General features: G+C 38.0%; 1 protein-coding gene across 4 annotated transcripts in view; it reads left to right on the top strand.

Moving 5' to 3' along the window:
• LOC117289759 (CSC1-like protein 2) overlaps positions 1-15,629 on the top strand; it is a 68,893-nt gene that overhangs the window by 44,225 nt on the left and 9,039 nt on the right. For all 4 annotated transcript variants that reach the window (XM_033771040.1, XM_033771039.1, XM_033771035.1 and 1 more), the window contains 3 exons: positions 825-987; positions 2,985-3,090; positions 7,144-7,311. In XM_033771040.1, the coding sequence (XP_033626931.1) occupies positions 825-987; positions 2,985-3,090; positions 7,144-7,311 (437 nt within the window). The remainder of the gene's footprint in view (positions 1-824; positions 988-2,984; positions 3,091-7,143; positions 7,312-15,629) is intronic.

Here is a 15,629-nt window from a genome sequence, read left to right as displayed (position 1 = left end):
ATAAACCACTTCTATAACAAGAACAAAATAACACAGCCTCACTACCATACTACCATGGTCAGTGCGCGGTATTGTAACCTCTCATCACTAACACCTGGTAGGGATGTACTGATAAATGAACCTGATTGGCTAAACCCTTGGTTGAGATGTACTGACAAATGAACCTGATTGGCTAAACCCTTGGTTGAGATGTACTGACAAACAATGCCGAATGGCTCCTTATAGTGACTGATCTGACTGAGAACTATTTGAGTGCTTGTATGGCGCTATAGCAGGGGCCTTGATACACAAGCGTCAAAATGCAAGAATGTTTTTTTAAATGCAAATGTGATTGAACAAACAATAAATTTGTAAAAGGTTCATTTTGCATGAAGAGAATCTTCTGGAATAGACTGGTGACTGCTCCATGTTCAAAGGCCCCTATGTTCTGACAATCCCTTCTGAAGAAAAAAAATTGCAAGACCACACAGTTTTCAGAATGGGAAAGAGGACTCTTGTGCTATTGTGACCTGTTCTTTTGGGGTAATTCGCCGTTTAAAAAAAATAAACAATGTGTCTATATCAATGTTGTCACTTATATAAGGATCAATATATGATTCAATTCATTTTATTACAGTTTGTTTCTCGATTATTTGTGAAAATGGAGGTAGCTTGGATCGACTATTGCCTGTTGCTAGGTTTGTGCATTGAAATGCGTTATGGCTTGAGATTTCATCTTCCTTAAAGTAACACATAAATGCATGAAACCTTTTTTTCCTTGTAGAAAAGAAAATACAATTTCTTGGTTCTGTATTTGTAAGTTATCTTTCCTCGAATGTCTTTAGCTGTATCTTCCTGCCGGAGAATGGAGCCTTCTTTGTGAACTACGTGATAACATCAGCCTTCATTGGGACAGCGCTAGAGCTCATCCGATTTCCAGAACTCTTCCTGTATGCAATCACTATGCTGTGGACGAGGTCTAAGGCTGAGAAAATCACCAAGAGAAGTGTAAGACAAGTTTGATGTTTCTTTCTGAATGACCTCACCCTTTGTGTCTTAGGGTCATGCCACATGAGGTAATTTACAGGCAACCAGTTCCAGGTTATCTCCAAGAAGAGAATCCAGTCACATTTGAATGTTCAGATATGTGACCCACTCTTTGAAAATTAGTCAGATGTCGCCCAAATGCATTATTGAGTTTAATGTGGAAAATATTTTTTATTATTATTATTTTTTTTTAAAGACTTATATTTGCAATGTAACCCTTTAGAACACTTTTGAATATCAATTTTGTGATCATACATTGTACTTTAATCTAATTGTATCCTTTTGCCACTAATGGTAGTTCAAAACATCAGTTTACTTGTAATTGTGTATAACCAAAAATTATATACTGGCTAATTTCAAGTGGGAGTAACTCAGCAACACGATATTTGCCAAAGCTTAGACATATACCAAATAACTGCTGCTGGTGTGTTCTTTCAAGACATGCATATAACTTGATTTTTTAAATTGTCGACATCTGACTCATTTTCACAGAGCAGGGCTCGTGGGCCGGGATGTGGACATTGTTTGAAAAATTACTTGTGTGCTACCAAAGTGGTCCTGCTGAATGCAATGCAGTTGTTTGCCTCCAAGTTGCCCGAAAAGTTGCCTCCTGTGACAAGGCACTCTGGCTAAAGACCCTCCCACATCCTCCAATTTACTCCATTTTGTGGTAACGCAACACTCAAATGTTTGGACTTGTAGTTAAGATTGGTGTGCCCTGTTTTAATGATTAGCAGTTGTTATGTGGGCTCGCTGTACCATATTCTACACAAGCATACAAGGCTTTGGTTTTGTATGAATAAACTATTTAATCACAAGACTTACACCAGCTTTGGAACATTCTCTCATTCAGCTGTGATAATAGTATCAGTAAGTTTGTAATGAATGTTGATATGCTTTATAAACATGGCACTACATTGTTGTTTTTTTGTGTGCAGTTCATTCATAATTATTCACTAGTTTACTAGAAACCTCTGGTGTGAGGGTTTTTGTCCCCCAGTGGGTACGTATCCACATTCAAACCGGGGACCTATAACAAAAGGGATTATAGGTCCAAGGTTTCTATCACAAAGAAAATCATTGTGGTCCACGGTTGCTATCACAAAGAATTGAACAAAAGAGGGTCCACGATTGCAGGTGTTTACACACTTGTGTGTGTGTGTGTCTCAGTGTAAGTTAACATGGGCTGAAGGAAGTTAAGTCAAAAGAGGGCGCTATCACTGTATGGTGGACAGAATCTCCAAGGGACAGCATATTTGAGCTAAATTTGTCGTTGAAGTTGCGAGATAATAATGAAAGAAAAAACACCCTTGTCTCCAGAGTTGCGTGTTTTCAGATGCTTGATTTCAAGACCTCAAAATCTAATTCTGAGGTCTCGAAATCAAATTCGTGGAAAATTACTTCTTTCTCGAAAACTACGTTAATTCAGAGGGAGACGTATCTCACAATATCTTATACCATCAACCTCTCCCCATTACTCGTTACCAGGTAAGGTTTTATGTTAATAATTATTTTGAGTAATTACCAGGTGTCCTTTTCCTTTAATCCATTTTTATGTTAACTATTTGGTTCAGGCAGTTTGAGTTAGAATTATACATTCACAAACACGCAAGTCTACAACATAAACTGCAGTGGGACCCCTATGCCACTTTCTCATGAACCATGGTTCCATTTCAAAACAGTTTAAAATTGTATTTATTTATTGTTTCACCTTATATCTAGGGTGAGCTTGTTCTCAATAAACTTACAATGTACCTTTCCATTCATATAGATTTTAACATTGTTACATTGCAAAAAGAAGTTGATAACAGCCTCAAGTTTTGACCCCTTTTTACTTAGCCTTTTAGAAAAACTCTGCTAAGGTCGAAACGTGAGGCCATTTGGCATTTATCCTGCATGTCATTTTGGTTGGTAAGCAGTTTGCAGCAGCTTATTTGATGTTGTCATTGTTATTACAGCGACTAGCCTATGAGTTCCAGTACGGTGTCCAGTATGCGTGGGTTCTGACAACGTTCTCTATAGTTCTTGTGTATAGCATCACTTGCCCACTAGTTACTCCAGCGGGTAAGTAGTCACCAAATCCCATGTAGTTTACACAGAATCCAAATGAGATCAAGGCCTGTGGCCCAATTTTACAGAGCTGCTTAAGCAGAAAATATTGCTTATTATATTTCTGCTAAGCATTAATGAGCAGGATACCAGCCACAAATTGTACATGTGACGTAGTAGTTTAGCTGGTAACCTCATTCTGGTACTAAGCAACATTTTGTTGTGAACCCTAACTCAGCAACTTTTTCTGCTTGAGCGGCTCAAAGAAATTAGACCCTGGCCCTATTTGATAGCAATCATAATTATTAGGCCATGGTTACTGTTACTAATGGCTTTGGTGCTGTCGTCCTTGGAGACTGTTAAGTAAAACCAGGGCAACAGCAGCAATGATACAAAGTTGAATAGAAGATGGTGAACAAAGTTATAGAAACGTGTAGTTGCCAAGAAACCTAGTTATTTGTCATCTTGAAGTCTAGGCTGTTTACATGAATATGATTTTTCCCGGACTAATGATCTTCCATTTCTAATTAAGACACATTTCTTGAAGTCTAGATGGTTTAACTAAAAATGAATGTGCTCTTCCAAAAACTTAATATTGCCTTGTATGAAATTGGTAAGACTAAAATGAAGTTGTCTGACCCTGGACACGGTTTGGTAATTGTCAAAGACCAGTCTTCTCACTTGGGGTATCTCAACATATGCTTAAAATAACAAAATTTGAGCTTAATTGGTCGGCGAAGTTGCGAGATAATAATGAAAGAAAAAACACCTTGTCACACGAAGTTGTGTGCTTTCAGATGCTTGATTTCAAGACCTTAAATTCTAAATCTGAGGTCTCCCAAATTCGCGGAAAATTACTTCTTTCTCGAAAACTATGTCATTTCAGAGGGAGCCGTTTCTCACAATGTTTTATACTATCAACCTCTCCCCATTACTCGTTACCAAGTAAGGTTTTATGATAATAATTATTTTGAGTAATTACCAATAGTGTCCACTGCCTTTAATGTACACAGATTAAAAAGATAACTTGCATGGTATAAAGTTTGTCATCTTGGAAAAACCTCTCTTCCAATATTTTTCTAGAAATGTTTTGCTTCACATTTGATTTATTTTGTGTGTGAGAAGTGGGAAGTCTCGGTCCTGCACATCGGAAATTCGATAGTTTGAAAACAGTGAAATGTTGATAGGGTTTTCATGCAGAATAGAGGATCTTAAAGATGCTCACCCAAAAGTCAGTCTTTTGATGATGTCCACTGAAAAGAGCAAGGAGTAATTGGAGAATTTCTACTTCCCACTAGACTGAATTGTTGATTCCTCTAAAGGTGTCAAACACACACCTAAACCCTTGAATTTGAATTTCCACAATATTATTGTTAATCAAGTCTGATCCTATTTATCCCCAAAGTGCAAAAATGAATGAGATCATCTAATGAAATTTCCCACCTTGACAAAATGAGATACACTTCGGGGAATGTTAGGTCAACGCTGGTTTCCAAATATTGGCATACTGAAACGAGAGATGGTGCAATTTATCAAGCAGACGCGATAACAATTCCCACGGCGCAGCGAACGGAGCTGCGATTAATCAAGCATGACATTGCGGTTGTGGATCGGAGCTATTGATGATGCACTTTTGAGAGTCTTTAGGTGTGGTTCGCTGGGGTCGTGGATTTTAGATTTTTTTTCTGCATGCATGATTTTCCCTGTCATGTAAAATCCGTCAGATATTCTCTCAGTTCAGTTTTAGAAGTTGAGAAAACATCACCTAGGGGAGTTATTCCGCACTCAGTAATGTGTTTAATTGGTTAATGTTTTTTTACCAGGTTTTGAAGGTATTATATTTGCTGCCATATTTATTATAAAGAACAATAGCATTTCATCAGTAATACATGTAATAGTTAGCAGGATGATTGGTATACATCACCAACTGTATACAAAATTCAGTTTCCAGATTAAAAATCATCAATTAAACTTTAAAAAAATACCATATTTTAATTCTAAAATTGAAATTGTAGATAAGTTTAATTTTACCCTCTCATTATCCCTCTGTTACTCCCAGTATATCTGCATGAATTTTGCAGACCGCTGAATACAAGAATTCATAATTTAATCTGCTTGATTATGAAAGCGCTGAGAGATCTATTGTACACAGGTGTTTTGCAAAGACACTACACGATTATTTTCACTCTCCGCCGCCCCCCCCCCTTCAATGGACTATGACTGTACATCTCGCTGGCACCTGTTCACACTGTAAGGGAGGGAATCAATACACGCTATATTTCGCAAATGTTATTCATTAATTTTGCAGCACATTGGTGCGTGGGTGAGAATCAAGAATGTTATAACATTCACCACGGCCCAATTTTAGAATGCCTGTGATGAGCAACGGTTACTGCTTTACGGAGCACCCTCTAGCAGATTAAGGCGCATAGAGAGGCCATTTTTTTCTTCGGGAGGGTGTAATGGAAGACCGTTTGCTGACTGCCATTTGCTTTCGGGGGGGGGGGGGGGGTGTATGGAAGCCAGTTTGCCGACTTTCTGACTACTAATATTCTGTTACCTATTTTAAGAGAGACTAGGGGGCCTACTAGCATGGAACTATACTGTAATAGAATACTTTAAAGCAACAAAAATGTTTTCTCAAAAAGTAAAGCATTTCATGGAATAATATTTCAAGAGAAGTCTTTCACCATTACCTTCTGTAAACTCTGCATAAGTTATTTGTAAATCTGTGAACTTTAATTTTTTTTCTGTTGCGAAAGTGTCCAATGGCTTTAAGCAATATTTTCTGCTCAAACAGCTCTTTGAGAGTGGGCCTTGTTCTTATAGTGCTTCTAAAGGCCGGTTTATAGTCGGTCGCGCGATGGTCGCGCGACGGAAATCTTGCGCGCAATCCTAAGACTGAGGCCTAAAAACCGTGTCTTTTTATGATCGCGCGTCAAGATTTCCGACGCCCGACCATCGCGCGACCGACTATAACTCGGCCTTAACAGGAGACCGGGCAGGAAGTTTGGTTAACCAGCTTGATGTTGTACCCATAGTCAAGATAAAGGATGCAATATTGTCAGCAATTGAACTTGCTCCCTGATAGTTATATGCAATAACTCAAATTTATCTCCATTCAGAAAAAAAGTTGTCTTTTTATTCTTCTACAAGCCTATAAATTTTCCTGTCAGTACAGGTTTAGTGTGGCATTCATTACTAATTGAAGACTTGATGAAGGAAATTGCTTTCCAGAATTACTAAGGGGAAAAAACTGAATTATATGCAAATATTGTGGTCAAAGTTTATGAGTGTATTCATGATTTTTGATTATCAATTTATTTACCTTCTGATATAACCTTATTCCCTTGGGGTTTCAAGGTTGTTTTAAATCAGGTCCTACCAATGAAACATTTTTACTTTGCAAGCCAAGGTGAAACGTGTCATGGTCTTGGACTCAGTCATCATCGGCAAAAAGTTGGCAACCTGCAAGAATGAGCAATTTTGAGTTTTTCATCTGTAAAAATCAATGGAAAAATCTCATAAATTTCACAAAAAAAAGAACATTTTGTTCATTAGTAATTCTTTAGTCTTCTGATGACGATGTCTAGATCAAACATTTAGACCGATTAAGAACTCACTCCATGGTAGTGAAGCTTTTAAACAAGAAGTCCCCTGGATCCACTAAAGCTGAAGTAGTATTCCTGGCCAAATTTTCTACCTTCCGCCCAGGTAATAGTAAATAAGCAGGACAGTTCTTTTCGGAACTGAGAAATCTCTTGAATTCCAAAAATCTACTCCGCAGTTGTAGAATATAAAGCAAGACAAGTTCTCAAAAGAACATAATCTACCTGACAAGTAGATACATATGGTATTGACGCAATTGATACCTCACCATGCAATGCCGCAAAACCCATACAGTTATTCTTTCATGGCAATTATTCACAGTGTGGAATGATATGGTCCCTGAAAAAAAAATGGGTGGTCACCTTGTACAGTTGAATGGTAAGGAGGAACACCGTCTCCACCACCTTCAATCCCAAAATAATAACAAAATGCCAATTATTTTTTTTTTCATCCACACAGGTCTTGTCTACATTATTTTCAAGCACTTGGTTGACCGGTATAACATCTACTTTGCCTATGGGCCGTCTCGTATCGATAAGGACACCCATAACACGGCTATCAACTTTGTGGTCATTGCTGGCATGCTCCTACAGCTCTCTGTACTCTTCTTCTCTGTTCTCAGGCTCGGTAAGTTGCCGTAATTTGTGTTCTTACAAAATCCAGGCCCCTGAGGTTTTTACCAAACTCTTCCTAACCTAGGATAAATTTTAGGACTATGGACGAATTTAGTTCCGCATCCATAGATGTTAGGACGCAAAACCCAATTCTTTACTCATCCTAACTCAAGCATTTTGTGAAATCGGCTGCTGGTTCACAGAGATGCAACTTATGCAAGTTGATAGTACTTTTTTTGCTTTTTGCAGTAAATTTGACTAAGCAGAAATGGGTTGTACCTGTAAATTAAATGTGTTTTTATTTTTACTGGGGCAAGATAATTTGCAAAGCAATATTTTCTGCCAAGCAGCTCTGTGAAATTGTAGCTCTTTAAAATGGAGAGTTTTACCACAGCCTCCTTCAGGTCACCTGTGTTTTACTTACGCTGCGACGGAATCTCACAGAAAATTTACACTCAAGGTCACTCCGAAATGAGAAATTGTGTGAATGTCTTGGACGACGAGTCACCCTGAACAAAACCATGCTCATGGTTGCTGAAACGTGTTGCAGCATTAATAGCCAAACTTGTGTTGGTGTGTACATTAATGCAGACGTTAGTAAAACATAACGTGATCGATACATGTGCTGCTCTGTACAATATATGGATTTGTTCCCACCTGTCAGGGACTCATCGCAGAAGTAGGAATTTATCAACTTGCGACTGTTGATTTTTGATCTGTCAGTAGCTGAAAATCATTGTAGTTAAACTCATGTTGTAAACAATCCGCAACTGATGGTCTTAGCTCAGGCACAGCATCCTTGAAAGTCAGTCTTCGTGAAGGTCGATTTGAGGGTGACTCGAGGGTCAGTCCATTATGTTGGTAGTTGGAGCTGCAACTTTTTATAGAGCACATGGCAAGTCAAGAACTATCAACCCAAATCACTGGACGTCGTCTTAATAATTGCGCTATTTTAGGAGTCAATGTCCCTCTGGGTTATGAGGTCACATGGCAATAACATGCAGGTGGATGCCTGAAATGGCGAGCATTGCAGACAGTAGCCACATGTGACACCAAAATATGCTTTCTGATGACCTACATACATATAGTGACATTACTGTGACATGACTTGTTCAGAGAAGTAGCACCTGCTTCTTTAAGCTTAGCTGTCAAAAAGCTTGATTGGATTCAGTTTGAGATACTTTGAAGTAATCACATGTAAATTGTCAAAGGAATGGTTTTTTGGATCTCTATTAAACTCCAACCCTTGACTCCATCAGTATGGTTTTTATCTACTCACTGTAATATGTTTTTGTAGCGAATCGCTTAAATCGTGCACATCCAATGTAATCAGGAACTATAGGCTGTGTTTTTATGCCGAGTCAGCAATCTCTTATGTTTTGTGTGAATGATCAGAATATTATGCTTCGTTGAGTTCTGTTGGAGCTTGTTATTGTAAATAATGTTCATGGTGCATGAGTCATGGTTGGTTCATGTACATCATAAGGAAGTAGTCATGAAATGTTTTTTTTTTTTTTTTTTTTTTTTTGAGGGGGGGTTCTTCTTTGTATTTCTCTCAGTGGTGAATATGCTGACAAAACAATACATTTTATGTATTCTTACAATGAACAATATTTTACCTTCTCATTAAAAATTACATGTGTCATTTTATGCCACAATTTTTTTGATAATTTATTTCTTTTAAAGTTTCAAATTGTTCAATATGGCGTGTCAGGAAGGAGCAGTTTAAGAGCACCTGACTCGAGCTCTGATGTTTCTGAACAGCGTGGGTTCAACTCCCTTCACTTGTGTCCTTCGGTAACATACTTGACTGTAATTGCTTTGTCCTTCGGATGGGACATTAAGCCGTATAGGTCCCATGTACTATACTTGATAATCCATGAATAAACACTGATGAAGGAGTAGGGTTAAACCCAATTGTTTTTGGTTCACATAGCAAGCACACTTTTTCATAGGTTTCCCAAGGTTTGCGAGCTTCACTTACAAGGCATCCTTGGTATCATTACCAGAAATGAAATTTTGCCAAATTGCAAAAACCAGGGCCACAGTAGTGTGACACATATCATGATGTCTAGATCTAGAATATGGGAGTTTGTTTAAACTTGGGGAGAATGTTCCTAAAAGGTCCCAGAACACTTATACAAAAGTAGGGGTTAACCCAGGTGTTTTTGGTTCACATACAGCAATCACCCTTGTTCATAGGTTTTTCAAGGCTTGCGAGCTTCACTTCGGAGGCATCCTTGGTTTCACTACCAGAAATATACACAAAAATCTTGCCAAGTGCAAAAACCAGAGCAACAGCAATGGCAGTATGACACATCATGGATGATGCCTAGATCTATAATAAGGAAATTTGTTAAACTTGGGGAGAATGCACACAAAAGATCCCAAAACACTTGCATGTGTATACTATAAAAAGTAGGGGTTGAGGCACATTGGTTTCTTTGCCTTAAATAAAAACGAAAACACACAAATCTTGTCGAGTGCAAAAACTGAGGCAACTAACAGCAATGACAGTATGACACATAGCTTGATGTCTACATGTAGATCTTGAATATGTAAATTTGTTAAAACTGGGTAACATTTAATCATGTATCCATGGTTTGTCCCTCGGGGCCAGCTATAGAGGTAGACAAATGTGCCCGTAATGAAATAAAATCACATTGCATTGAATCAAGGGAACTTGAATTGGGTTAACCTTACAGCGATGTATATTTAACCCAAATCTAGGAATGGATACTCGATGTTAATAAAGAAATTATCTGATCAAATTGCAAGAGATACACACCAATGTGAATTGACAATTTTTGTTAAATTGGACTTAACTCTGTAACTGGATTTGTCTTGTGTATGACTAACTTTAAAGGGTGTCCAAAAACAGAGTGTTTATGTGTTGTCCAGATGTTAGTATTGTTTGAAGGTGTGGCGAAATGGTGTGGCGAAATAGGAAGAAACTACAAATAAATAGTAAACTTGCGGGTATAGCCATGTGTAAATCTCTTTTGTGTGAGTGTTGGCTCTGAGAAGAGCCGGTTTGGTCTTGACGTTTTGAACAGTATACTCTGCTCGTCTTCATGTCCAGATGTTGTTTTCAAATGCGCTTTGTTTTCAAATGCGCTTTGTTTTCATGTGGTGCAGTATCGATTCCATTAAAATCGATTAGAACTATGAGATGGGCTGTCTGGAGCCCAGTGTGTCCTCTTCCATTGTGTCTTAGCATCATGTTCTTGGAATCTCAGGACTTCTTTAGATGATTTAAGGAGGGGGTGGGGTACTTCTCTGCAAGAGAAAAGGAGTTTGTTTAACTATAAGTATCCTCTGCCGCTTTATGTGCATGGTACATTTTGAATCGCTGGAGTTTAAATCATCACAATTTCACAAACTTTATGATATTTTTTCAGGGTTTAACTATACCTTTTGCATATTTTGAGTGAATTTTTTACCCCAATTGGGGTGAAAAGTGAAGTTAAAATGGAAACATAGAAAATCTCCAGTGCTCTTTTTCTTTCATAACCATGCACTAGTGAATCTTTACATGTTTATCGTTCCGTCAAATGTATTGTCATTATTTTAGATTATTCAGATAAATAGCCGACGGTATACACATCTCCTAGCGATGTCTCCGCTGATAAGACCTAGACTATACTAGCAGTAGCTTCATGGAATAGCTTCATCATAGTGTGACGTCAAGTTAATGTGACTCACTCCCGCCATTACCAGATGGTTCACAAAGCACCCATATCACTTGTAGTGTATTGTCTTTGTAATGTGTCTATCTGCAATCGAGCATCTCAATTTATAGCCCCCACATGTGGTTGTCATTTTTCTACAATGATAGGCAAATTTGACTGTCTTCATTGTGCATGTCTGCTTGCTATCAGTGTCCATGTCACACCGATGTTGACATTTCAGTCGGAATAAATGATGCAAATAGCATTTGAACATGGTTCCTTTTGCATTTTTGTTAAAGGCAAACACGGGATTTGTATTTGCCTTTAAAAAAACACCTATTTTGATCAGTTTCGACCTGAGATCTCATCTATTGCCAAAATTCATACCAGTACCAATCATCCAGAGAAATATTTCCAAACAAACTACTTTATGTCTCTCTATGACAACTAAAGCATGTTGTTATATAAAACAAGCAAATCCCTGTTATTTCATTGGAGGATTGTTGGTCATAATGCAACATTAATTATTACTTTTTTCAAGAACCAAATATCCTGTTTTGCATTCATATAATTGAAAGAATGTTTCCATTCATTGAAGGATTAAGTGTTTTATTCAACTCTGCCTTACCGTATTGAATGAAGCATTCCAAAATAATTGTCATACATGTATGACATTTATAAAAATTCATTACTTTTATACTAGTCAAAATGTTAATTTCACAAGGTCTCTTAAAGACAATGGACACTATTGGTAATTGTCAAAGACCAGTCTGCTTACTTGGTGTATCTCAACATATGTATAAAATAACAAACCTGTGAAAATTTGAGCTTGATTGGTCGTCGTTGCGAGATAACTATGAAAAAAAAAAACACCCTTGTTACACGAAGTTGTGTGCTTTCAGATGCTTGATTTCGAGACCTCAAATTCTAAACTTGAGGTGTCGAAATCAAATTCGTGGAAAATAAATTTGTTCTCGAAAACTACGTCACTTCAGAGGGAGCCGTTTCTCACAATGTTTTATAACTATCAACCTCTCTCCATTACTCGTTACCAAGTGAGGTTTTATGCTGATAACTATTTTGAGTAATTACCAATAGTGTCCACTGCCTTTAACATCTGCATAGAGATAAGCCAATAAGAGTTAAGCTACAAACATGTATCTACATGTATCTCTTCCATGTGAAGCCTAATATTCTACTGGATGAACATTAAAAGTCAAGGTGAAATCATTTCGTAATTTCAACAACGCTTAATATTTTGATTGTGGCAGTAGAACCCTGTACTTGATGACGTCTTGGTCTGTTTACTGCATTGTGCATTTCCGACAGGTGTTCAGAGACACAATGACTTCCTAGTCTTCTGAAAATTGGTAAACAAACTGTGACGTCATCATCAGTACCAAGGTCTATTGAGATCAACACGTACTAACTCTTTCAGTGCTTGTTATTTCTTTTGTGTTTTGAACCTCAAGTGCCCAGCTTTCTTTGTGAGGTTTAAAAAAACTGTGTATTGAAAAAAGGTCTCTCTCTGTATCTTGCTGATTTGTGTTGCCTGGGTACATCCCAAAGTCAATATTATTCCTTGAGTGATAATGACCTCTCGTGATTATATACAGTATGGGTTGAACCTGCACGAATGATGACACTTTCTGAGTATATAATATAGCTCACACATGTACATTTACAATAATGGCACATTCGGAATACACCATTCCGATCGTACATGTATGACTTTGGCACTGAACGAAAGAAATAATACACGATAAGGCACAAAATCCTTACGAAAAAAATTTACCCATTTTGGGCTGTTTTCTGTAAAAGAGATCACTTTATTTTTGTTGAAAAAGTCCTGGTGATGAACCGATTCTCTTCAAGGTAATATGTCTGTGAACAACAATACTGTTTGAAGGAGATACTCATGTTGTAATATCTCTTTGCTTGGGATCTATGATTTAGACTGGCCTACATACTCTTTGCAGGATTTTGTCTCTGGAAGGGGCCTTAGAAAGGTGTTTTTGCTGGATCATCTTCAGTTAGGTTCCTGCAAGTGTGGGGAAGGGGTCATGTGGTGTAGGACAGCAGATGTTTTGACGCGCCACTGGATTTGCATTAGGAATTTTTTTACTTTATACAGCTGATTCTTTCCTTTTTTTTGTTACGAATGTTAGAGACCATTCCCTGAGCATCTTCAGGTGCATTAACTACATTAGTAGTCCTCCCCCCTGGGCATGTAAGATCCACGAGCGACAAAAAGGGGAGAAAATGTCAACGGGACAAATAATTTATGCAGAATTGACAGCTGTGTTAGTCCAACCAAGCAGTGGTGACAACATTCCTTCAGTTGACTTTCAAACTGTTTTGTTTTGTCTGTTGCTTTGAATACAAATAAGTGAGTATACAGAACAAGGTTAAATCTTATAAAGGATGGTTGCAACTGCTCCTATAATTAATTGTTTTTGAGGTAACTCTTGCAAAAGACTGCCCTTGATTAAGAAAAATAAAATGTTGAGGTGGCTGTTTTGAAATAAGTGATGTTGTGTAAAGGAAAGGTATACATTTGGTAATCACCCTTAGAATTAATGGCAATAAAAACTTATAAACCTACAACAGCACTTTAAATTAATATTCCTATATGGAAAAGATATTGGCTTTTATCCCCCAAAATTGTAATATGAGAAACCTTATGAAGAATAGTTCTTCTTTTTGAAGATATATCAAAGTGTTTTGAGATGTTTTGTATTCCTTCCAAATCTGAAGTGTTTTTTTCAGATAAAGATCAATTTGTTGAAAATTGATTTTCTTCTTTTCCGGTGTCTGAGGAAGAAGTTGGGTGGGAAGACACTTGAAGTGTCGTTTGTAATTTGGTGCCCTTAGTTTAGCCACGCAGCGAATACAAAATATATATGTGTTTGTCACGACGAACCCACATGGTTGGCCTCGATGGAATTCCCTCTCAAGAGAGGTCGTGAACCCATCCTGAGGACCTCACCCGTAAAAAAAAAAAGTCGATATTTTTTCATCGCTTGGAATCTTTCTCCAGGATTTTCATCCCCTTGGGCAAGAGCTAAAGCCTGCTACTCGGGGTTTGAATTTCGGGATGTTTTCCTGCCGTAAGATTTGTTTCTGTCAAGGATGTTTTTTTCTTGGTGTGCACTTTTTTTGGAAAATGCAAATTCTTGCTTCCCTGTGGATTATTAGGAAGAGGATAAGGAAGAGTTGCTGCATAAAAGTGTCTTGATGTTCATCTTAGATGCGAGAATTTGCTTTTTTTTCTAGTATGGACCCTTGAGAAATGTTAGTTTTGAGGCAGATAAATGGCAACATATTGTTGTTCAACTCTGTCCATAGCAAAACAAGTTTGTTTGTTTGTTTGTGTTTTTTGGTGTTTTTGTATTTATTGTTGGGTTTTTTTTTTGGGGGGGGGGGGGAAGTGGTCCTTTTTAGATAATTTATGTTACCCTTGCACCAGAGAAACGAAGAATAAATATTGATACACATTTTTTTAGGTAATATCAGTAATGTATTCAATTTGTTTTCTTAAATGTGTGCATGCTGGTAGACCATTTCAAATTCTACACACATTCAAATTGTTTCCGAATAAACTGGCAAAATTACATATATTTTTCGTTCCACCGTAACAACCTTCCATTCAAATGAAGTTTGTCCCTTAAAATATTCCCTTTTTTCAGGGTAGGGGTCAACTGAGTGTTGGTTATCAGTTGGGAAAGGGCAGTGTGTAAATCCACTTCAACTAGCTTTCCAACCACTGCATGGCATTTCTGCTCTCTTCTAGTTTCGCTCCATGCTCGAAAACAACCCCCACCAAAATATAATTCACTCATCGACTACTTGAAAGCGAACCTGTCAAGGGCCCCCCACGAGGGGGTAGTCTTGACCCAAACTGATTGAATACCTGTGGAATAAATGAATTGGAATAAAACACCAAGGGAGCTGTGAGCCATTGGCAGCGGGTCATTGAATATCTGTTTCCCATAGACTGGCCACTTGATTCTTGTGCAGTTATTCTCCATTTTGGTTTAGAGACAGCGCTCTGGCATTATTGATGCCCCGCTGCCAATCTCGTGGAGCTGCTTAGTACAAGGAAATCCTGCTTAGCAAAAACAGCCGGCCATGACACATGATCTTGTTGCCAATGCCTAAGTATATTGTCCTTGATCAAAAGTACATATTATACTGTAGGTACATGTACAAGTACATTGGCTGGCCCAATTTAAATATTTTGGTTAATAATAATAATAATAATAACCGTATTTATAACGCGCCTTTTGCCAAAGGATACAAAGCGCCAGGTATTATTACTGCAAGGAGTGGGGGCGATTTCTGAGATAATAAAAGACCTAATCCTTAAGCACAATGTAATGGTTTACAAGGTGCTGTGGCGCAATATGCTGCCAATCCAGCCAGGAACACCGGGGCGAACCCCTTCTCTTTTCGACAAGTGCACTGGGTTCTTTTACATGCGTTTAAACAACACATGGGACCAACGGCTTTACGTCCCATCCGAAGGACGAAGCAATGGTTATGTGTCTTGCTTAAGGACACAGGTGTCACGGCTGGGGATTCGAACCCACACTCTGCTGATCAGAAACACCAGAGTTAGCAAAAATAGGTGAACAGCCATGATATAATGTTATGTAAA

Source organism: Asterias rubens, chromosome 1, assembly GCF_902459465.1.
Source record: "Asterias rubens chromosome 1, eAstRub1.3, whole genome shotgun sequence".
NCBI lineage: Eukaryota > Metazoa > Echinodermata > Asteroidea > Forcipulatida > Asteriidae > Asterias > Asterias rubens.
The sequence above is the reverse complement of the archived record's forward strand: the minus strand, read 5'-3'. Positions and strand labels throughout refer to the sequence as shown.